General features: G+C 43.3%; 1 protein-coding gene across 2 annotated transcripts in view; it reads right to left on the reverse strand.

Moving 5' to 3' along the window:
• Positions 1-15,781, reverse strand: part of SMAD4 (SMAD family member 4) — a 40,257-nt gene extending 24,476 nt beyond the window's left edge. For both annotated transcript variants that reach the window (XM_040089070.2, XM_040089069.2), the window contains exons 1-4: positions 15,498-15,781; positions 8,595-8,960; positions 7,519-7,693; positions 6,610-6,639 (exon numbers count right to left, since the gene is read on the reverse strand). In XM_040089070.2, coding sequence (XP_039945004.1) covers positions 6,610-6,639; positions 7,519-7,693; positions 8,595-8,843 — 454 coding nt within the window. In that variant the 5' untranslated portion in view covers positions 8,844-8,960; positions 15,498-15,781. The remainder of the gene's footprint in view (positions 1-6,609; positions 6,640-7,518; positions 7,694-8,594; positions 8,961-15,497) is intronic.
• Between the last annotated feature and the right edge of the window lie 9,848 nt (positions 15,782-25,629).

Consider the following 25,629-nt stretch of genomic DNA (forward strand, 5'->3'; position numbering starts at 1 on the left):
AGAAACTAACCACAGAAAAGGTAAAAATGGACTGAGCAAGATGACAGGGAATTACAGCAACTAAAGGAATCCCTGATAACAGCCCCTGTCTTGAACCTCCCTGATGTGAACAAAAAGTTCCAGTTATTCGTTGATGTAAGCAATCATACAGCCCATGGGGCCCTAACACAAGATTGGGCTGGGAATAAAAAACCTGTAGGTTACCTTTCAAAACTACTGGACCCTGTAAGCAGGGGATGGCCCACATGTTTGCAAGCTATAGTGGCGGTTGCCCTATTAGTGGAAGAAGCCAAAAAGATCACCTTTGGGGCTCCCCTAATAATTTATACCCCAAATGATGTGAGAACTATTTTACAGCAAAAGGCAGAAAAATGGCTTACAGATGCAAGGCTCCTGAAGTACGAAGCCATTCTCATTCATGCCCCTGAATTAGAATTAAGGACAACAAAAGCTAACAATCCAGCAGAGTTTCTTTTTGGGGAAGCATCAGGAAGGCCCACCCATAATTGCTCTGACTTGATAGAACTGCAAACAAAGGTAAGGGCAGATCTGGAGGACGAGGAATTGGAAGAGGGAGAAAAGTGGTTTGTGGATGGCTCAGCCAGAGTCATAGAAGGGAAGAGGAAGTCAGGTTATGCCATCATAAATGGGAAAACAGGGGAGGTAATTAAATCGGGCCCGTTAAGTGCTTCTTGATCAGCCCAAGCATGCGAGTTGTTTGCAGTTTTACAGGCTCTAAAAGAACTAAAAGGAAAAGTAGGAACCATTTTTACTGATTCCAAGTATGCTTTTGGGGTGGTACATACCTTTGGAAAGATTTGGGAAGAGAGGGGATTAATAAACACTCGAGGAAAAAGTTTAGTGCATGAAGATCTGATAAGAGAGATCTTAAAAGCTATAAGAGAACCAAAAGCTATTGCCGTTGTATATGTAAAGGGGCATCAAACAGGACTACAGTTTAGAACTAGGGGAAACAGCTGATCAGGAAGCAAGAAGGGCAGCCCTTCTCACACTTGGCATCCCCGAGAACCCCAGGAGTGACCCCCAAGAATTTCCCCCTTGTCCCACTGGAAGGGAGGTAGAGGAGTTCAAAAAGATAGGGGGAACATTAGAAGAAGGGAAGTGGAAGCTACCTGATGGTCGAGAATTAATCCCCAAGGCATATGCCCGAAAAATACTAAAGAGATTGCATTCGCAAACCCACTGGGGAACCCAAGCATTAGCTGAACAATTCCTAAAATTTTTTGGATGTAAAGGTATCTTTGAATTAGCAAAACAAGAGGTCCAAGGCTGCATGATATGCCAAAAGATTAATAAGTCGAGGATCAGGCAGGTTACACCGGGGAGACGTCCCTTAGCATACCGCCCCTTTGGGAGAATTCAGGTGGACTTCACCGAACTACCAAAAATTGGAAGGCATAAGTATTTATTAGTAATAGTGGATCAATTGATCCACTGGGTGGAGGCATTCCCCAGCCCTAGGGCAACAGCCCAGACGGTAGCACGAAGGTTATTAGAAGAAATAATACCTAGATATGGGATCCCAGACTCCATTGACTCGGATCAGGGAACACACTTCACCTCCAAAATCACAAAACATCTAGCAGATGCCCTCGGGATCAGATGGGAATATCACACACCCTGGCATCCCCAGAGTTCGGGACAGGTAGAACGAATGAATCAGACATTAAAAGCGCAGATATCAAAGCTTATGCTAGAAACTAAGATGTCATGGATGAAGTGCCTACCCTTAGCACTCCTGAACATTAGGACACAACCCCATTCAGGATCTGGTCTGTCCCCTTTCAAAATGCTATATGGAATGCCATACGAACATGGAATGCCGGTGGGACACCCTCGAGTAGAAGATTGCCAGATCCAGTCTTATCTTGTCTTAATTAATAAAAATTTACAGGAACTCCGAAAACGCGGACTAATAGCACAGAGCACACCCCTGGGATTTGCCATTCACAAAATCCAACCAGGGGACAAGGTGCTGATCAAGACGTGGAGAGAAACACCGTTATCGCCTCACTGGGAAGGACTTTTCCTCATCCTCCTCACCACTGACACGGCTGTGAGAACAGCAGAAAGAGGCTGGACCCACTCGTCTCGGGTGAAAAGAATTGAACCACAAGACAGCTCTCCGCAGTGGAAAATCACCTTGACTCCGGGAGATTTGAAGCTGAGGATTCACCGAAAAACCCAATCACCAGCGCTTACCGGCTAAGTTGTAACCAGGCAGGGTGTCCCTGCAATCCTTTTGTTCACTTTAAGTGCGGGTATTGTAAACATATTTGGGTGACTCATTGTAACTGGGGAGCCAAGCCTTGGGTTTTGTGTGAAAATTGTTTAGAGGATGAAAGAAGGCTCACAAACCTTTTTCTACACATTGCCACAGAGACAGGCATTTTGGAATTAGATTGTCTTGAGTGGTTCCATTACTTCACAAACGGGATAAGGGGAAAATTGAATAAGAAGGTGGAACCACTAGTAATTGAGTGTAGGAGGACAGTAAAAGTACCCTGCATAGCTGACCAGATAAGATACGCCAAGTGGGAACAGTACAAAAGACGGTATGCTCAAAGGAGCACCCACGGGGGCCCGGAAGAATATCCCTGCTGCCAAGAAGATGGTTTACCTCGCCGCTGGTGGCAACCCAACGGGCAAAGGGAAGGGCAGAGAGATACACCTATGGGTAACCCTAGTGATCCTGAGCCTAGCCGTGTACCCCACGAGTGGCCTCCCCAACCCTAAGGAAAGAATGGGGAAAGAAACAGACCCGCAGGAGACTCAGCTAGAGCCTACCTGGGGCCAAAACATAGAACCTAGGGTACATGTAGACTGTCCCAAAATGCGAAGGGGGGAAAACTGCAAATATAATGATAGTGGGCTCCAAATAAACAAAACGAAAGAAAAGACCAATAACCCGATGGCAATGTCTAGGAAAAGGAGAGGGCTAAGTAACTTACCCATAATCCCCATATGTAGAGATTGTAATAAAACTGTGTGGATTGGGGGTAAAAGGGAATCTACCTTTGTAGGATATTTACAAGTAAACAAATTGTGTTATGATAAAAACAAATTAGAGATGTGCACCCTAAATGGGAAAACATATTGGGTGGGACAGAATGAAAAACTTCAAACAGCCTCTTTGAACAGCGGACCTATACTACTAGATTTATTAAGTGATAACGATGAAAGGGTATGCCTGAAATTAGAAAAAGTATTCTGTTTTTCTAAGGATGAGGAAGGGTTGGACCCAGAAAATAAGATACAAAAGGTAGCCCTAGAACTAAAAAGGCAGGAATTAGAGGCAAAAAGGAAAAAGATGGAGCAAGAGCGAATGAGGACACTTAGCGAACAATACGAGCAATTAGAAAGACAATCTAGTGATTGGAGTTTATCTGCCTCTAGCAAAAACCTCTTTTTAGATCTAGTACAAGAAATTGCCACGGAATTAGGACTAACTAACTGTTGGATTTGTGGGGGACTAAAATCAGCTGAAAAATGGCCCTGGAAGGGGGAAAGTTTAGCTCCTGAACAACTCCTAAGATGGGATAGCAATATCTTAAAAACAATGACCCGGCCCGAGGGATGGACCTTAGATGAGAGAATAATAGGGACCATTTGTATCAGCAGGGAAGGAAACACATACAGTGAAACAGTGGGTTACACCCCATGTCTATCCACATTAACAGTGAACTCTAACAATAAGTCTAGGATGTGGCAGCCCGAACCACCAAATGGGTATTGGAGCAAAGAAAGAGAGAAAGGATGTAACTGGATAAAGGAAATTGAACTGTGTTGGCATGAATTAGCTAATGCTAACCCCTACTATTCCCTGCCAGACCTTAAGGAGTTTTGGGAAAAATCAGAAAATGTAGACATTAAGTGGAAAGCCCCGAGTGGAATTTACTGGATCTGCGGGAAAAAGGCTTACAGCAAATTACCCCGAAAGTGGAAAGGATCCTGTACCCTGGGGATGATTAGACCTTCTTTCTTCATGCTACCCAGAACAGGCAGAAACCTGCTAGGGGCTCCATTATACGAGACTCTCAGTCGAAAAAGACGAGAGACAAAAAGGGAACTCCCGCAGGCAGGGGGAAACCAGAAATGGGGGAATGAAGAATGGCCTGCGGAACGCGTAATAGAATACTATGGCCCCGCCACCTGGGCACAAGACGGAAGTTGGGGCGACCGGACTCCGGTCTATCTACTAAACCAACTAATCCGGCTGCAAGCTGTGGTAGAAATAGTTTCCAATCACACCTCAGATGCGCTAGAACTCTTAGCCCGACAGCACTCACAAATGAGGGCTTTTGTTTACCAGAATAGAATTGCCCTAGACTATCTGTTAGCAGAAGAGGGGGGTGTGTGCGGGAAATTCAATGATTCAGAATGCTGCATAGAGATTAACGACTATGGAGAAACAATTAGAGGTTTGGCCGCCGAAATTAAGAAAGTAGCTCATGTGCCAGTTCAAAAATGGAACTCAATACTTCAGGCTTCCTGGTGGGACCAATTGTTTGGGGCAGGAGATTGGTGGAAGAAAGTGGGATTTTTCATTTTATGTTCGGTGGCTGGGTTAATCTTTCTACCATGTCTAATACCCTGTTTCATCAGGTTGATTCACACAGTAGTCCAGGGAATGCAGATTGCATCACTACCTATAGACCCTGAGTTGGCTTCAGGGGGACTAAATAAAAATAATGCTGTTTCAAAAATCATGAAATTAAATGAGAAAAAGAGTAGGGCCGCAGAGGTGCTCGCAAAATTTGAAGCTCAAGTACAGGAAGGGAATGTAGAAAAAACTTATTGGAGTAAATAGAAAGAAGGAATTCCGCAAGAGTACTAGACAAGAAAAAACAGTTGGTTAAGAGGCTTTTTTATCTTGAAAGAGAAAAAAGGCTATAACCGGAACACGAATTAAATAGGTGAAGATAGAAGGGGGGGATTGTGATATATGTCCTAAAGTTAATTTGTGTTAAAAGATATAAGATGTAATTCACCCCCTATAAATATAAGTTTTATTTCTAATCAAGTATACTAAGGGTTAACTGAGACAAAAGCTGCACGGAGAGGGGTACAAGGAATTTCTTTTGCCAGAAATTACACAGGAGGGACACAAGAAACTATGCTAAGAATTACAGGAAAAGGGACACGAGGATACCTCTGCCGGGAATCGTTAAAAGGAAAACAAAGACAATGGAAAAGGGAGATGGAGAACCCGGAGAACATTACATCAGATCGGTATCTCATCCGTCTCCTCCCGACATTAACATCTCTACACAGCACCTGGACACAACAATCAAAGACATTGTCTTCCTGGGCGAATCCATTCAAAACACCAGAACCCGAACGTGAATATCTAATGAGGCTGCCTCGGAAGAGGGAACCTCGGAGTCCCAAGTTTCTCTCAGCAACCCAGTGTATAAAAAGAGACGGCTCCAAGCCAGAAATGTGAACTGGGGGGGTGACATACTGACTGAATGTGTTACCGCGCTCACCCAGCGCCGATCCCGGGCTCGACGCTGTCCTTTTAATTGTGGCTTTCAGAGACTGTCATTTTGTCTCTCAATAAAATTCTAAAATTTTGATTTACAGAATTTGGCCTATCGTATTTATTACAGTGCTCTCAGAGTCCCAAGAGATCAGACTGCCCCAGGCTTTGTGAAACAAAGCCCCTCGAGGTTGCTGGTTCTGTTTATTATTAATGCTGTAGTTGTTGTTGTTTGTTTGCCTTGTTATACTTACTAGTAAAGAACTGTTATTTCTTTCCCCATACCTCTGCCTGAAAAGCCCCTTTAATTTTCTAAATTATAACTTGGAGGGAGGGGATTAGAATTCCCCATTCCTAGAGAGGCCCCGCCCCTCCCTAGCAGATACCTGTCTTTCAAACCAAGACACACATGTAACAATTAGCAGAGTTGAGCAAACAAGATAAAGCTTGTGAAGTTAACAGTTTGTTGGGTAGGTTAGGTTTTTTTTAAGTTGTCTTTGCTAAAAATATTGGATAACCCAAATTTCTCTATGAATTTCTTCCTGAAGGAAATAAAAACAGTTTTGAAATAAAGCAGTTACCAGCTGCACAATTTCATAATTTCTGAATAATGTTCATTGGAGATTTAATGTCCAATTTCTCTCAAGTTTCAGAGACAGCAAGAATAGACTCCTTCATTCAATTGCATATTAATTATAGAACTTACACCAGTTTACTGTTAAACTACTTATTATAGCATAAGCATCTATTATTCCCAATTCAATTAATTAGCATATCATACATGTACACACAGTTTTGGGTGTCTGGGTTTTTTTATTAATTAGCAGCATTCAACGGTGAGAGTTTTGTTTGTTTTTTTTTATGGGGCTTATAAGTTGTGAACAATGAAAACAACATAATGACAAGCTCAGCTGAAGCCTCAATTTAAAGAAATTATTACGCCTTTTATATGCTACTTAGCTGGTTTTACCAAAACCAGAGAGAAAAATGCATTTTCGTCTGCTCTCTAAAATCTTTCCCAAGGAGATAGAATAAGCTGTGTACATACTGAAGAATTTAACACAGTTTGCCCCCATAGAAATGCAATAGTAAACAGAACTACTTACCAGAACTCTGTAGTGTCAGTCCCGATAGATCTTTAAAAAGAAGAAAAAGAAAAAGGGGCATAGAAAATTATATTCAGAGATCTTCAACAACTTTTGAACATTAAGTTTATAAACTTTAAAAATTGGTACAAGACTACATATTATACCCCCTCTATCTCAACACTAAATTATTCCTAGTGAGAGGAATTACAAGATTTGTCTTTACAAACAAGCCCTGGGTCTGCTGGTAGATAAAACTAGCACTGAGAGATAACCGAAACAATGGGAAGGATTCTATTGATTGATGAATGGAAAAGAAGATACTTGCCTTTAGGTTTGTTTGTAAATGAAATTGAATATTGAAAGATGAAAGCAACAATGGAGAAAAACCCATAAATCCCATAAGAATTAAAAATTAGGGGGGTTATACATTAAAAGGGGAATCTTAGGCATTTTGGGAAGTCTGTACCTCTCAAGTACCTCAGCCAATGGGGAAAGAGAGAGGGAAATTCGGCTGGGAAATTAGGATAAAAAGGAGGCTGCGTCCTCTGAAAAACTGAGAGACCCCAGAGGAAATGCCCCATGGCCCCTCCCTTTATTCAAATAAAGTAAAAGGACTCCTCTGTCTCCTTTTTGGACATAAACCTCTGGTGATCGTGGATTAATTTTCCTAACACTAGGATACACATTATCTGCAAGAACTGTGTGCAAAGCCAACAGAAAGTCTTAAACAAAAGCCAGGAATTGTTCTTTTAAATTTGGAATAAAAGAATAATTCCATTAAAAAGATGGACAAAAGCATATGAGAGTAACTTATAATTAGATCATTAAAAATTAATGTTTCTAATTTAGGCCTGTATTTTCTACACTCAAAAGGAAAACATTTTACATTTTACTCCCACTGTTCCGTTTTAAATGAAGTCTACTTACCAATGCCAGGCGATACTACACGCTCATAATGGTAAGGATTTACACAGACACTGTCACACTTTAAGTCAAAAGCATACTGACAATATTTAACATGCTTGAGTTCATTTTTATGAAGATCAGGCCACCTCCAAAGACGAGCATAAATCACATGAGGGAATCCCTTGCGACCAGCCACCTAAAACATTAGACACAAAAGTTGATTGGGAAAGTAACAACATATTTCATTTTACTTAGTGAGGAGCAAAGCTGGAAGAGGACAAACAACAACACAACCTCACTCCATCATCAAAATATGGGAAAAAAAATGGTGATGTACAGTTTACCCAAGTTCTGTACTCAAAAGAAATAAATCTCTATTAGAGTTTTGCTATGGTTAAATCAACACTATGATTCTTAATAAAAAAATCCTGGATACAAAATGGCAGAAGCAGAATTTGTGCTTAAGGTAGTATGTATGGTCACCTTACCCACCATGGACGACTAAGGAGCTTTGCCCCAGAAGAACGAGGCACTGAGCTACACTATAAGGAATTTACAAGTAGAAGAATGCCAATCCACTATAATGAAAAAAAAAAAAAAAAATGCTTCTAGGGTAGACAGAAAGCTAGCCAGCAAACATGACATCTGTCCTGGAACAAGGAAATTGCAACTCAAGCTATACAGGTACTGAGTACTGATGATATAAGGCTAACATAAACCCTCAATGCAGACTCCTTGGAGTACCTTCTTAGAATAGGTCTGTCTTTATACTTCTGACCAACACAGAGCTAACAGAAGCTTGTAGTGAAAATACCAGGAGAAACAGCCAATTTTGTTACATGTTTCTGGTTTTTACTGCCAAACACATACTCATTTAGAATGGCTGAGCCAATGCCTTCTGCTCCTTTTGGAAAGGAAAACCAAACAAAAAACTACTGCAGCAGTCCAGAGCTCCAGCCATAAAACATGCCTACAAATGGAGGCAATGGTAGATGAAAGAGAAGAGCTACTCTTCCTCAACACTCTAGGATCCTATGTCATTCACTTTTGCTCCAGCTTCACTAGGAAGAAAACATCTGATTTCCACTTGTACTAACCTGAAGCCTCCCATCCAGCGTTCTCTGTATTGTAACACACTTGCTAGGATGAGCTCCGTTTGTGGTTATAGCTGTAATCAAAGAATCCAATTCATCTTTTTTCTCCTTTAGCTTTTTAACTAAACTTTCAATTGCACGTTTTGCAAAAGTTTCACTCTCTCCACCTTGTCGATGGCACATCAAGCTGTGAACAATGCTCAGACAAGCATCATTACTAGTTGGCGTGTTAGTAATAGACATATTGTCCATTTGTCACAGCTTTTTCTTTCAAATCAAATGTCAGTTTTGGGGGCTGTTATGATTTTCAAGTTGATGAACAAGAGATGATCCAAGTTAAGTGTTAGATGTACTGTCTCTTGGTAAAACCTAGGAGGAAAAAATATCTACATTAGATTTGTTTTTAACATTGCAGATCATGTTTCTAAGGAAGTCTGTGGCTTTGTGCTTCTTTTATTTTCAAGTGCAGGATATTAAAAGCACATGACAAAACTGCATTTCTTGTCCCATTATAGCTAAAACATGCTTAAGACACTGCTTGTACAGTTTCACGTATAAGATTTATTTTCTCCTAGTAACAATATTTAAATAAAGATTAGAGTTTATATGTATGTACATATAGAAATGTATTAAATGAATCAGGAAAAGAAGAACAGTAACAATGATCTCCTATGTTTTATACTGACAGGATGAAAACAAGTGAAAATACTGGCTGGGAATCAAGTGGCACTGATTTAAACAAAATCTGAATAGTGAATAAGCATGAATACACACCAGAATCATCTATCATCTTCATTTAATAATCCTGTTCAAATAGTTCAACTATGTTCTGACCTCTGACCAATTCTATTTCTCTTTGCTAATCAGAAAGGCAAAAATTGTACATGGCCATTAACTTAATACACATTTATGTAAATTAGTATTGTGTGTATCTTTAGATATGAAAATCTCAACTGGCACATTTGTCTTTTCTTGTTTGGATCCAACTTCTTCTGGATCAAGACAAATCGACTGAAGTCACTAAAAAAGCACTTCTGAATTGTCTCAAACAGAACTGTCTTAATTACACTAAAGATAAGCTCAAGATCAAATCCCTCCTAACACAGCCTTTAAACTCCATTTGTTAAGAACCTGCAGTGGTTTCTAGTCATGAAGTCATTCTTCTCAAAGCCAGCAGACATGATCCTTTTTAAGTTTGCTTTAATCCACAAATTATAGCTGGCCTGATTTTCTTGATTCTGAATGAGCCAATTACTACACTTTATCTTGCTTTATCCAGAAACATAGGACAGCAGGTTTTGTGCAGTCGCAGAAAAGGGGTCAAATGTCAAAAAACTGCTCTGGTTCTTCAAGCAGCCCTGGCTTCATTAACACCACTCTATGAACTATGTGGTCTGACTTTCTTAAAAACTGGCAGCAAATACATATAAGTGATTTTACTACATTTACATTTTCCAAGTAAGCTTAAAATATAAGCCTTTTTGAAACTACCATGTTGTTCTCAGCAATGTAAATAAAATATATGTGATTTCAAATCGTTAAAGAAAAAAATGTTTGTTCTCATTATCTAAAGAACACATCCAGTCAAAGACCTGTTTCTGCACTGGAATTTTCCATTATCTTTAGAGGTACAGCAGTAGCAGCTATTTATTGGAAACAAATGAATTGCACAAAAATAAGAGTGGGATGTTAACTTAGAAAGTTAACATATCACACAAATTACAGTATTAACACAACTTCCCTCCTTGTAAAAGGAATATTGCAACACAAATCCAGCACAATTATAAAAGGAACAACTCTTCCCTATTTAGTATTTTTTTCTGATTTCAACTTGAATACATCACATTTTGGTATACTTGGGAAAAAACACAGCGCAAATCCTTCCCCCCCTCCATTTTCAACCCTTTTCTTTTGTAAGGATGCTTCTGGACCTAATTTCTCCCAAAGGAAAACAATTACCTATAAGTTTGAGTAAGATCATTTCACCTAGCTATTAAAGTTTCTCCCTCAATACTAGCTTCTTTTAATGCTTCAAATCAATAAGCCTCTATTAAAAGTCAAGCTTAACCTGCCATTCATTCTCCACAGCAACTCGAATTCACATAAATCTCAAAGCTTACTAGCTAAAACAAAACAGAACATAATTTTCCTTAAATATAAAACAGCATCCCAGATAGATACACATAAGTAATCACAGATAAGTGACTTTATAAAGCTACTAGCTAAAGGAGCTTTAAATAGAGATGCTTAAAATTAGATATGCAGCTCTTTTACATCCCTAAAACCATGAATGAGAGTTTTGATGACTGACTTTCAGAAGACTAAGATCAAGCAAATAAACCATTATTTAAGTGTAATGACCTTCAGAAATGTTGTCACCCCTGAGCTGCCACTGTGCTCAGTAGGAGCTTCTGGTTCTTCAGCATTTTTGAAAGCCAGACTAGTTGTTTAGGATTTTGAATACTGTCAAACACTGCTGGTACATAATTGCACATTAATTCAGAAGACTCCTTTTAGAAGTCACATCTACAGAAATCTTGTCTTTAGTCTTGAAATTTTGATCCCCAAAAAGAGCGAGTGAGGTCAGTGGGTATCAATCTGGCACATATTGATAAGTGTCATGACATATTTCCTCTGAAGAACCAGAAGCATTAGTATATTTTGGAGACAAGCCAAGTTTTTATGTTTTACAAATGGACACTACAGTTCAAGCTTAGATTTACAGTTGAATACATAGAGCCAAATATATTGAGCAAAGAAGTTCTTAATTCCCTCTACCCAGGAATTTCATGGAAACAGAAATGGGTGAGAGAGTGCTTTGGGAAAAAAGAGGCAGAGAAAAGAGACAGGGAACATGAGAAAAACAGCAGCAGGAGAGTGCTTGCATTAAAGCTCTCAGCTTCATTCACCAAGGAACAAAAAGGTATTTCTCTCCCTTTTGCTATAGTGTGATGCGAACAGAACAGGAAAAAAAAGGGACAAATAACATAAAATGCTAACAAGTTACAAAGTTATAGAGAAGTACTTGATTATGTTTGGACTCAAACTTAAATGCCTTTTCCAACCTTAACAATTCTATAATTCTATGTTATAGAAAGTAATTTATTTCAATAATTAAGTATTAACAGGTATATTATAAAACAAGTGAACAACAACTGGTGTTCTGCAATACTCTAAATATTGGAACAAGAATAAGAGCCTCAGAATAGGTAAATCTGTAAGACAAAACAAGTTCAGATTGCTAGGTAATTAAAAACACCCTTGATAATCTGTAACAAACACACTATTATCTCAGAGAACTGATAAGTAACCATTAACTGAAACTCTTCCTTCAAGACTGATGCAAACTTGAACAAACACCATAATTCTTCCATACATCTTACATAGCCTGAAGACCTCACCTAAACTCCCATTAATGTGCCCTAGTCATTCAGCCAAGCAAATCCCAAAGCTCATCTGAAAAATCCTTTCCTCCAAATAATTCCCATTTCCAATACTCTAATCTAGTTGAAATTTGCTGAGAAGTTACAAATCTAGATTTCTTAAAAAGAACTCTCATCTTTTTCTACATATTAAGAATGACCTTAAGGCATATTTTGCAATTTGAGGAGAACAATCAACCCCCAACAAGAAAAGGAAACGATACGCTTATGCAGACAAACCAGGTAGTTATGGAGCTGGAAATCAGGGATGTAACCCAAAGGAATATGATCCAGGCAATCAGTAATCTAACATCTTGGGCAATACAGTTAATCCAGGCCTGATGCTGATATGATAAACCCTACTGTAAACAAATAGGGTAGTGAACCTGCCACTGATACTCTGGAATGTGATTTACTAGTAACAGCCATCCCAAACAAATTTCCAGCATTTTGATACTAGGCAGTAATGCAATGCTAACAAACTAGCTAATTAGAAAAGCATTCAAATTGACATCTTCTAGAACATTTCACACAAATAAAGGACAAGAAAGGCTCTTGTCTCCAAAATTAGACAAACACAAAGATGTCAGAAAATCAGCATATACATTTGATAGCTTTTAACCACCAAAACATTACTACAATTTTGCTGTTTAATAATGCAGTAGTATAAGTTTTATGATAAAGAAAAATCCGAAAACCAATAAAACAAAAGGCAGCTTGTGATTTGATGAAGATATGAATTATTAAACTGCAGATACATTCCAGCATATTAGACTATTATCTACTTGCCCAAAGGGTGAACAGGAACAAAGTGTTTGTAAACATAAGAACAATTAGCATTAAAGAGCCAGAGTACTAAGAAGGTACTACACTCACTGATCTGTACAGTAAGAGCCAACATTCCCCAGAATACTATTTTTGTGTGCATATCTGAATCCTAAGTCTCAATTCTGCTCATCTCACTGTCAGTAGCTACAAAAATTTAAGACACATGACAGCATAAAAAGAACTGGAAAAGAGTTTTAAGACAACTCTGAGTGGCAACTCTTTCATCTTAACATAAATTCACAGTTAAAAAAAGTAGGAGCAACCATTTCTTTGTGGAAGAAACTGATCTGATGTAGCTACCAAGTGCAGCTCAGCATTTTTATTCCTCAGCTTCAACCTGTGCACTTTGCTTTGAAAAGCACTTTACAAATGCAACAGGCTGATCCTATAAACAGAGCAAATGTTTCTGCTGCACACAGTTCCAGTTTTCTTAATCTTGTTCAAGAAACGAATACAACAGTAAAAACACATCCCAATCCCTATCTTGTTTTTGAATGCATGAGAGGGCAGGACACAATGAGCAAGGTAGAGCTACTATGCTGATGTGACTACATACACATACATTTTAAATCCTAGAAAATTTCATTTTTCATTTTGGTTCCACTCCTCTCTCTCCACATTTTTATTTTTGAGAAAGCATACAGTTGAAAACAACTCCTCTTTTCAATACAGACTTCTGTATGGTCAGAGAAGGAAGACCACTGCACCTTACACCATGACAGTGGGAAGGGCAGTAAGCTCCTCTACAACTGGATCTATTTCCACAATACAGTTCTAGGCACCTCAAACTACCCCACTTGTGAGAGAGCACCCCTGGGGTCCCACTGAGCAAGAGGTCATCCCCTCCTCATCCTAGAACCTGGGGATGAGGATAAAAACCTGGAAACGGCAGGAGAGACCACATTCAGAGAGCAGGTGGTGAAAATCCTTGCCATAGAATGACATGGCAAATCTGAACTGAACTCTTCCTCAGAGGATCCTGCAAGATTCCTCTTCCTGCAGAAGGCTTCCTTCAACAAGGGCAAATAGTAATTTGTCAAAAGCTCACAGAGAAAACAATCATGGCTACACCAAGCAATAAAAGGAAGAATCAAACCTTGCTCAGTCAAAAGCAGTGTGATTTTTCACTTGCATGTAATGTTTTGATACCCTAGCAATAGGTGTATTAGATAACATCTGTTCTTTATTGTAATCTGCACAGGGATAACGTTCTCTGCACTTGTTCAAACTTAAAGAAAAAAATCACCTCTGGAAACACGGAAAATTCCAGCCCCCAACCAAAGTACATTTTTTCACAAGGTTAGCAACACAGAAAAAGAGTCCTAAAATTCCAGCAAGACCTTAACAACAGCACAGCAAAGGCTGCTCCTCATCAGGATCCACACATCTGCTCTCAGCACACCTTTGTTCTCCACTAAATCTGTTGATTCCTCTCAAAACCCACATCCCTATTGTGTTAGCTTTGCCTGAATGCATTATGTAAAGAGCCATCTACCTAAAAAAGGAATTCTAATTTGTTTGAGACACTACTTTTCTTTAGGCTTCAGCTCTTTGAAATGAAGTTTCTATATCAATATTAAACATGCCTACACAACAAGCAAATCAAAAGAGATTCATGAATGCAAAGTGAGAAGAAACTCCTTCCAGTCAAGGTCCAACCAAGAAAAAAAAGAGGAGGGCCAGAAGGACAAGGTGCCTACTTATCATGATGCTGGAGTACAAAAACATGTTTTGTTTTATAGGGCAGTATAGTTATTTCAACCAGCTTGCATAGAATTATCTACATTACTGAACTAAGTAACAACAGTGCAGGAGCCTGAATTCACTCTTGCCTGTTGACAGTGGCACACTACTATTAACCAAGATAATTTGAGAAGCAGTAGTAAAAGACACCTACTCCAACCGTATGTGTTTGAGAACTAACTTGCAGTAGCACAATTTAGGTACTAAGTGATAACACACCTAACCCTCAACTAGATTACCCCACAAATTAACTCGTCTTCATAGGTAAAATATATAAGGCTCAACTATGCAGCAAGTAACAAACCTCACACAAAACTCACACTCACAGAAATAGGGATGGGAAGAAAGAAGAATAAAGAACAAAATTAATACCCATTGTGCTGAGCAGCCCCACGCTGTCTGAAAATGAGCTAAAAGCACCGTTCTTTATTACTGCAAATAAGATAGCAGATTTCAAAGAACTTAACGAGAAGCGGCTCACATGAAACCACCCAGAGCGTTTTTCCAGCGTGCGGGAGAGAGAAAGAGAGCAGCCTACACGAAGAGCAGCGCGGAGGAAAGTTTAACTGGGAACAGGCCGGTTGGAGAGCCATTGCCGGGATTTTAAAACAATAATACTAAAAGTTTGAAGGCGGGGCGATCATATTTTTTTCTCGTTCAGGAAAAGAGGGGGAGATAGGGAACGAGCCGGGGAGGGGAAGCCACAGAAGTGGGGCCGAAAAGCCCCCGGGCGGCGGGTGGGGGGAGCAGCAGCCGGCACGCCCCCAGCGTGGCGGGCCGGTGAGGCGCGGCGTGGCCCGGCCCGGCCCGGCCCGGCCCGGTCCTGCGGCAGCCTCGGCGGCGAGCGGTAGGAGAGGGCGTGCTGCAGGCGACCTCGGCGGGCAGGCGGCCGAGAGACGAGAGCGGGTGTTACCTGGGCCGCGGGCGGCGGCGGAGCGGCCGCTCTCCTGGCGCGGCCTGTGGCTGGGATGAGGGGTGGCGATGGCTGCGAGGATGAGCTTACTCTCGCCTCAGCCGGCCCCGGTGCTGCAGAGCGAGCCAGGCCTCCGCCCCCCACCCTCAGGCCGGCGGCGCGGGGGAGGGGGAACCCGAGCGCCGAGTGACGACCGTCGTCACCGTCGCCTTGATGCCGCAACTCCGTCCGCTCGTACTCCGACACGTCCGAAAGCCACCGCACATGCGCGACATCCGGGTCACACTCTCCACCGCCGCCACAGCCGAGCACCTCAGCACTCGCTCGTCACACGCCACTGTTACGCCTGCGCGCCCGTCGCTCTGCAATAGCCATGCCGCCGGCAGCCGGAAACCGGGGCGGGCGGGCACAGTCGGGGTTTAATTTTATGGTTGGCGTCCAGCGGTGGCGCATAGGGCGAGGTAGGCAGCGGTCCTGCAACTGCAAGCGCGGTCCAAAAAAGGAACAGGTCCAAAAATGGAAGCCCAACAAATGCGCAGGGCCGCAAAAGCAACCTCCATAACTGTATGGCCACGGAAATACAATCCCCATAAGTGCAAAGCCCTACAAACACAACCCCAACAAATGCACTGCACCACAAATCAGACTCCTAGAATGGTTTGGAAGATACCTCAAAGTTCATATTAGCTCCAATTCCCTTCCTTCCCATGGGCAGGGACACCTTCCAAAGACCAAGTTGCTCAAAGCCATATACAACCTGGCCTTGAGACACTTCCAGGGATGAGGCAATCACAGCTTTTCTGGGCAACCTGTTCCAGTTCCTCACCACCCTCACAGTGTTAGGAAAATTAATCCATGAACACCAGAGGTTTATGTCCAAAAAGGAGACAGAGGAGTCCTTTTACTTTATTCGAATAAAGGGAGAGCTCATGGGACATTTCCCCTGGGGTCTCTCAGTTTTTCAGAGGATGCAGCCTCCTTTTTATCCTAATTTCCCGGCCGCATTTCCCTCTCTCTTTCCCCATTGGCTGAGGTACTTGAGAGGTACAGACTTCCCAAAATGCCTAAGATTCCCCTTTTAATGTATAACCCCCCTAATTTTTAATTCTTATGGGATTTATGGGTTTTTCTCCATTGTTGCTTTCATCTTTCAATATTCAATTTCATTTACAAACAAACCTAAAGGCAAGTATCTTCTTTTCCATTCATCAATCAATAGAATCCTTCCCATTGTTTCGGTTATCTCTCAGTGCTAGTTTTATCTACCAACAGACCCAGGGCTTGTTTGTAAAGACAAATCTTGTCATTCCTCTCAACAGGAAAAAAATTCTTCCAAATATTCAGTCTAAAGCTGCTCTCTGACAGTGTTGGGTGGAAAGGGTTAAAAGTGGAAGAATGGCAAGGAGAATGGTAGGTTTGCTCAAGTGACCTTGCAGCTGGGAATGCCAAGGCCTCTGTGAAAAACAAAGTTCACTCTTTTGCAGTGGTTCCTTTGAGAGAACAGGGGTCCGTCGATGGCAAATGGCAAGAGTCTGCTCTTTGTCCAGGGGGAATTATGGCTTTATTTGGGTTCCAGCCCCTTTAGCTCTTTCCTCGTCCCAGTCCCGATGCAAAGAGACTGCTCCTCCTCCTCCCAGGGCTTTTATCCAGGGGGCAGGGGCTAGAGGCAGGGACAAGCCACTACCCAATCAGGGACAAGGTGGGAGTGGAACAGAGTTGGGTTACATTCCAGTGGGGGAGGATGGGCATGGCCGAGCAGGGACAAACCACATGATACACTTTCCAGGGAACAGAAGAAACATTACAAAACCCAATATAAAAATGAAATACAATATAAACCAAATTAACACACTACAACACTCTTTAGAATTTTTTTAAGTTTAGTAAGAGGATAAAAAGGGACAATATCCAGCACTGGGGTGTTTCTGGCCATTGGCCAAAGAACACATCATTAACTTAAAACAGTGTTCTCTATATACTGTTGACTTATTAAAAAAATATGGGTATTGATCTAGTATCGATACCCAACTGTGACGGACAATAACTCTCTAACAGTTTAAAGTTAGAAAGTATATGTTTATTATGGCTGGGCAGCACTGCGGGATAGTTCCCTAATTCGCACTGCGAAATTCACAGGTAATTACAAAGCCTTTTATTTACAAAAGTGTTGAATACCCAAAAGACAAATACGTATTCATACCCCTGTCACCTTCCATTCCTCGCTTCGTATGCTAATTGGCAAAAAAGGCTATTAAGGATGTGTAGTTTGTTTTCTAAAATGAGTTGGGGGTCTCTTCTGGAGAGGGGTCACACAAAATGAGGAAGTAAGATGAGTCTTCCTCATCCTGACCTTTCTACCTTTTCAATGTATTCGTGACAAATGAATCCTTGGTAGAACTTATAGTTTCCTGTGTTTAATGGGTTCTTTAAATGGGAAATCTGCAGCTATCTTATGTCCTATTTACCACATTTTGTTTTTCATTACAAGCACAGCTACATAAACATAAAGCTGACAAGCAATGAGTTACTAAATCCGGGATATTTTATCTAAGATCCGGCTTCTGTTCACTGTGAACAAAGCTTGCCTATCTACTTCAGCTATTTCAGCAACTTATTATCTTAACTTTCCTAAAATCCCTAATTCTTCCAATGTAATGTCTCACTGTTACATTACTGGGGTACATACATATTCATACATTTTATACATTATTCAAACATCCTTGGGCGCTTTTGATGTTGTGAGAACTCTCTCTTGTTCTGGTTTTACACTCTGACTTTTCTGCATGATATCCTGCAGATCAGGTCAATATCTTTTATTCCTTCTCGTGGCTTCATCCTTGTTGAGGGTTAAGTTTCCTGTAGAATTTTTTCCCCCCCATAAGTTGCTAGGAGACTAAATACTGGTAGTTAAAGGGTGCTTGACCCGGACAAAAGGGAGTAGATCACTTAGTTTTGGGGGAGGGAAAAAGCTCCCGGAGAGCTGAGGGTGGGGGGGGGGGGGGCTTGCTGCTCTCAGCTTCCGGGGAGCATGGTTGGACAACTGGTAGCTGCGTGGAGTCCACGGCTAACGGAGGAGTCTGGTCCTGGGAATTCTATCATCTGTTGGAGCGCCCAGGAATTCGGAGTTTCTTCGCTGCCCTGCTGGATTTTGGGTCAGCCCGGGTCCAGCCGCTGCGGGTTCTCCGGCACTGCCCACTTCATCTGCCAGGGCACCCCCCTGCCTGCCGAGGACAAATCCACCGCTTCCAGACATCAGCGCCGGAGTTTCCACCGTTTGCCCTCGGAGTTCTTGGTTCTGTTTTACTATTATTATAATTGCTGTTGTTGTTTGTCTGTCCTGTTATAGTTACTAGTAAAGGACTGTTATTCCTTTCCTCATAGCTCTGACTGAAAAGTTTTGGGTTTTTTTTAATCTTCCAAATTAAAATAACACGGAGGGAAGGATTTAAATTCATCATTCCTAGAGAGGCCTGCCTCTCCTTAGCAGACACCTGTCTTTTCAAACCAAGACAGAATTTGGTGCCCAACGTGGGGCACGAGGGCATTGAGAGAAAAAGGAATAACAGTTCTTAGGTGCCTACATTGTTGTGTACTGGATATCATGTGGTCTGGCTTAACCTGGTTCGGGTGGCATGTGGTGGTGACCGTATTTCTCCCATTTGCAGGCCCTTATCTAAACATGGGCCCTGTAACTAAGGTTACTGTGGCTGTCATCCAGTTTGCTATATGGGTTAACGAAGTAAAGAAATCGTGGACTTTTAATTTCCTCTGGAAGGCAGGCACATGGATTCAGGGCTATCATACACTAACTGTGTGTTTCTGGGGTTACTTTAACAACGGTACCTACTGTGAAGAAATGACACCGGGGGAAATTTTTCCACAACCCTTCACCCAGTTTTTTGGGCCTACCCCACCAGTCTTCGAAGGGTTCAAATCTCTGAATGTTAATGGCATCATACAGTGGCTGGTGTTGCTGGTATGCCTGTTCTGTTTAGCATTTAGAGATAAGGGGAGACTGACCTGGATAACCACCCTGATACCTACCCTAGAGAATAAGGATACTGCCCCACAGCCTGAGCCCATCCCACAGCCTGCTTCAGGAATAAACCACCCAGATTGGGTAAAGGAGATCCATGAGATGGGCCAGATGCTGAGGGAATACCTTTCCCCTGTAGTAGCCTCATTAGCCCCAGCTGCTGGGAAACCCTCCCCCTGCCCCAACAAAGGAGAGTCTGATGGTGCAGCAGCAGAACCCACAGACGTTACAACCGTCCAGGTTCCAGCTGAACCACAGGGGCAGCCACAGCCAGCAGCAGTTGCCCCTGTGGAAACAAAGAAGTATAAGGTGAAATCAGAGCACCCAGGAAACAAGGATAAGAAAGGAGGGCCCTCACAACCCAGGGGGGAGTCAGAGGTTGAGATCATCACTGAGTCCCTGACATATGAAAGTCTCCGTAATCTGCAAAAAGATCTTGCATGACGGGGACGTGAGGCTTATACAGCCTGGTTAGTTCGGGTCTGGGACCTTATAGATACAGGCGTGCAACTAGATAGTAGTGAGGCAAGGAATTTGGGACCCTTGACCCAGGACTCAGGTGTGAATCAGGTATTCATAAGGGAGCCAGGGCCCCTTTCCCTTTGGGAGCGGCTTTTAATGAGTGTACAGGAGAGGTTTGTCCATAGAGACAGAATGCAGGAGCACCATCATAGAATGCGCTGGAAGACCCTTGAGGAAGGGATCCAACAGCTGAGAGAAGTGGCGGTATTGGAGGTACTCTTTGGGAGGGGTGGGCAGCATGATAATGACCCCGACAAAGTCAGGTGCACAGGGCAAATGCTGTGGAATCTGGCAACTCTAGGACCATCTCAATACGCCACATACATTGCAACAATTCATCCTGATAACAACCAAGAGACAGTGGGTTCTGTAGCCAACAAGCTCTGAAATTATGAGAGTATCATCAGTGGCCCAATGCAGGCTCAGGTCTCTGCTGTGGCTAAGGAACTCAGAGAGGAGATAAGGGAGAAGATGGAGGAGGTGACAGAGAAGATGGAGGAGATGATGAGGAGGAACAGTTCCCATGTGGCACCGGTGCGAGTTACAGGCCCCAGAGTCAGAGCTCAACGGCCCCCAGCTAGAGAGAGAGGGTACACCCCACGAGCTGACCTGTGGTTCTTTCTGAGTGACCATGGGGAAGACATGAGAAGGTGGGATGGGAAACCCACTTCTGCCCTGGCAGCACGGGTGTGTGAGCTCAAGGAGAGAAACACTAACCGAGGGGGTCCCACTAAGATGAAGGTAGCCTCGACATCGCATGACCAAGCTCCCAGGTATTATAGAAGTGAAGATATGTCATATCCCTGTGAAGGAACCTCTACCATGTATGCTCAGGAGGGGAATAATGACCGGTGCTAGAGGGGCCCTGCCTCTAGCCAGGGAGAGGCACGGGAAAACCAGGTCTATTGGACGGTGTGGATCCAATGGCCTGGCACATCAGAGCCACAGAAATATGAAGCTTTAGTTGATACTGGTTCGCAGTGTACACTGATACCATCGGACTATGTGGGGACAGAACCTATTTCCATTGCTGGGGTGACGGGGGGATCACAGGAATTGACTCTGTTAGAAGCCAAGGTGAGCCTGACCAGAAAGGAGTGGCAGAAACATCCAATTGTGACTGGTTCAGGGGCCCCGTGTATTTTGGGCATAGACTTCCTCCGGAATGGGTATTACAAAGACTCTAAAGGACTCAGGTGGGCTTTTGGAATAGCAGCTGTGGAGGCAGAGGGCTTTAAGAAATTGAATAGCTTGCCTGGACTGTCAGAGAACCCATCTGCAGTAGGACTTCTAAAGGTAGAAGAGCAACGAGTTCCAGTTGCCACCTCGACGGTGCACCGCCGACAGTATCGGACAAATCGAGATGCCGTGATCCCCATCCACAAGATGATTCGTGAGCTGGAGACCCAAGGGGTGGTCAACAAAACCCACTCACCCTTCAACAGCCCCATCTGGCCTGTGCGCAAGTCTGATGGAGGATGGAGAATGGAGATTGACTGTGGACTATTGTGCCTTGAACGAAGTGACTCCACCTTTGAGTGCTGCTGTGCCGGACATGCTGGAACTCCAGTATGAGCTGGAGTCCAAGGCAGCAAAATGGTATGCCACAATTGACATTGCTAATGCATTTTTCTCCATTCCTCTGGCTGCAGAATGCAGGCCTCAGTTTGCTTTCACCTGGAGGGGCGTGCAGTACACCTGGAACCGACTGCCCCAGGGGTGGAAACACAGCCCCACCATCTGCCATGGACTGATCCAGGCTGCACTGGAAAAGGGTGAGGCTCCGGAGCACCTACAGTATATCGATGACATCATTGTGTGGGGGAACACGGCAATGGAAGTGTTTGAGAAAGGAGAGAAGATCATCCAGGTTCTCCTGAAAGCTGGTTTTGCCATCAAGCAGAGCAAGGTCAAGGGACCTGCCCGAGAGATCCAGTTTCTGGGAGTAAAGTGGCAAGATGGATGGTGGCAGATTCCCACTGAGGTCATCAATAAGATCACTGCAATGTCTCCACCCACCGGCAAGAAGGAAACACAAGCTTTTCTAGGCGCTATAGGATTCTGGAGGATGCACATTCCTGAGTACAGCCAGATTGTCAGCCCTCTCTACCTGGTCACCCGCAACAAGAACGATTTCCACTGGGGCCCTGAACAGCAACAAGCCTTTGCCCAGATCAAGCAGGAGATTGCTCATGCAGTAGCCCTTGGCCCAGTCAGGACGAGACCAGATGTGAAGAACGTGCTCTACTCAGCAGCCGGGAACAATGGCCTGTCCTGGAGCCTTTGGCAGAAGGTGCCTGGGGAGACTCGAGGCCGACCACTGGGATTCTGGAGCCGAAGCTACAGAGGGTCCGAAGCCAACTACACTCCAACAGAGAAGGAAATCTTGGCCGCCTATGAAGGAGTTCAAGCTGCCTCAGAGGTGATTGGCACAGAAGCACAACTCCTGCTGGCACCTCGACTACCGGTGCTGGGGTGGATGTTTAAAGGAAAGGTTCCCTCCACCCATCATGCCACCGACACCACATGGAGCAAATGGATTGCCCTCATCACTCAGCGCGCCCGCATTGGAAACCCAAATCGCCCTGGGATTTTGGAGATAATTACAAACTGGCCGGAAGGTGAAAACTTTGGTCTCACAGATGAAGAGGAGCAGGAACAAGTGACACGTGCCGAAGAAGGTCCACCATACAACCAACTGCCAGCAGAAGAAACCCGCTATGCTCTTTTCACTGACGGTTCCTGCCGCATTGTAGGGATGAACCGGAAATGGAAAGCAGCTGTATGGAGCCCCACACGACAGGTTGCACAAGCCACTGAAGGAGAAGTTGGGTCAAGCCAACTTGCTGAACTCAAAGCTGTTCAACTGGCTCTGGACATTGCTGAAAGAGAGAAGTGGCCAAAGCTCTACCTCTATACTGATTCGTGGATGGTGGCCAATGCTCTGTGGGGTTGGCTGGACAGGTGGAAAAAGGCCAATTTGCAGCGTAGGGGAAAGCCAATCTGGGCTGCAGATGAGTGGAAGGACATTGCCACTCAGGTAGAGAAGCTACCTGTCAAAGTCTGTCATGTAGATGCCCATGTCCCCAAGAGTCGGGCTAATGAGGAGCACCGAAACAACGAGCAGGTAGATCAAGCTGCAAAGATAGAGGTGTCAAAGATAGACTTAGATTGGCAACACAAGGAAGAGTTGTTCCTAGCTCAATGGGCCCATGATGCCTCAGGCCATCAGGGCAGAGATGCCACCTATAAGTGGGCACGAGACCGAGGGGTGGATCTAACCATGGACAGTATTTCTCAGGTTATCCATGACTGTGAGACGTGTGCTGCAATCAAGCAGGCCAAGCGGGTGAAGCCCCTATGGTATGGCGGACGATGGTCCAAGTATAAGTATGGGGAAGCCTGGCAAATTGACTACATCACCCTTCCCCAAACCCGCCAAGGCAAGCGCTATGTGCTGACCATGGTGGAAGCTGCCACTGGATGGTTGGAGACCTACCCTGTGCCCCATGCTACTGCCCGGAACACCATCCTGGGCCTTGAAAAGCAAATCCTGTGGAGACATGGTACCCCTGAGAGAATTGAGTCTGACAACGGGACTCATTTCAAGAACAGCCTTATAAACACCTGGGCTAGAGAACATGGCATTGAGTGGGTGTACCATATTCCTTATCATGTACCAGCAGCCGGGAAAGTTGAACGATGCAATGGCCTGCTTAAAACCACTTTGAAGGCACTGGGTGGGGGGACTTTCAAGAACTGGGAGATTAATTTAGCAAAGGCCAGCTGGTTAGTGAACACTCGAGGTTCCACCAACCAAGCAGGCCCTGCCCAATCTGAGCCCCTGAGAACAAGAGATGGAGATAAGGTTCCAGTGGTACACATGAGAGGAATGCTGGGAAAAACTGTTTGGATTAATTCTGCTTCCAGCAAAGACAATCCCACTCCTGGGGTTGTTTTTGCTCAGGGACCTGGCTGCACATGGTGGGTGATGCAAAAGGATGGAGAGACCCGCTGCATACCTCAAGGGGACCTTGTTTTTCGGCGAACACTGTGACTGTGTCTGTGTTTATATTTGCACGTATACATATGTATATTATTTAAAGGTTTAAATTCAATATAATATGTTGGTATGGGAAAAAATTCGGGGTGGATAATGTTGAGGGTTAAGTTTCCTATAGAATTTTTTCCCCCCCATAAGTTGCTAGGAGACTAAATACTGGTAGTTAAAGGGTGCTTGACCCGGACAAAAGGGAGTAGATCACTTAGTTTTGGGGGAGGGAAAAAGCTCCCGGAGAGCTGAGGGTAGGGGGGCTCGCTGCTCTCGGCTTTCGGGGAGCACGGTCGGGCGACTGGTAGCTGCGTGGAGTCCACGGCTAACGGAGGAGTCTGGTCCTGGGAATTCTATCATCTGTTGGAGCGCCCAGGAATTCGGAGTTTCTTCGCTGCCCTGCTGGATTTTGGGTCAGCCTGGGTCCAGCCGCTGCGGGTTCTCCGGCACTGCCCACTTCATCTGCCAGGGCACCCCCTGCCTGCCGAGGACAAATCCACCGCTTCCAGCCATGAGCGCCGGAGTTTCCACCATTTGCCCTCGGGGTTCTTTGTTCTGTTTTACTATTATTATAATTGCTGTTGTTGTTTGTCTGTCCTGTTATAGTTACTAGTAAAGGACTGTTATTCCTTTCCTCATAGCTCTGACTGAAAAGTTTTTTTTTTTTTTTAATCTTCCAAATTAAAATAACACGGAGGGAAGGATTTAAATTCATCATTCCTAGAGAGGCCTGCCTCTCCTTAGCAGACACCTGTCTTTTCAAACCAAGACAATCCTCTTGTTTCACACTTCCTTGATAAGAGGTGTTAACAAGTTCTTCTCTGATTCTCCTCTTATGCTCTGGTTTGTGTCGCTGTTATCACTTGGAGAGGTCAGTCAACAGATGTGGAAAACAACATAATTGCTTTATGCAGTTCTCTTAGTCACATAGATGTATTTTAACATTTTATGTTTTGCTAAGGCCTACAGTATAATATATTAATCACACCATTATTTCCATAAGCTATATGTTGTATTCATAGATATATTCATCACACTACTATTTCTATGGGCTATACAGCGCATACTTAAAATAATAGATTATGGTATATTAGCAAGCAGCTAAAAGGACTTATAAACAGCACTATATTTGAATACTTATGATCGATAACAACATGTAAAAGCTAATACATAAATGTGAAAGCCAATATTATAGGGTCATTTTTAACAGTTGTGAAAAATGAGGTTCACTTTCCTGGTAAAATTTTAAAAGTTTAATAAAAAGACAATAGGAGACAGAAATAAAGCAAAGAGTTAATGGCCGGGTGCTTGGCATTCAACCAAGAGCATGTTGTTATCTCTGGAGAGTCCCCTTAAATACCTTTTTCTATTGCATCAGCCTGTTGCATATTCATAGACTCTTATGCATATTTATATCTTTCTAGGAACTGTTTAGCATGGCTCCTCCTTGGGCCCTCCTTGTTAGAGCGTGGTGTTTCTTGGCTGCGGTTTTCTTATCACCTCTGGTTTGGGCCTTGGTCCAT

This window comes from Hirundo rustica, chromosome W, assembly GCF_015227805.2.
Source record: "Hirundo rustica isolate bHirRus1 chromosome W, bHirRus1.pri.v3, whole genome shotgun sequence".
In the NCBI taxonomy this organism is placed as follows: Eukaryota; Metazoa; Chordata; class Aves; order Passeriformes; family Hirundinidae; genus Hirundo; species Hirundo rustica.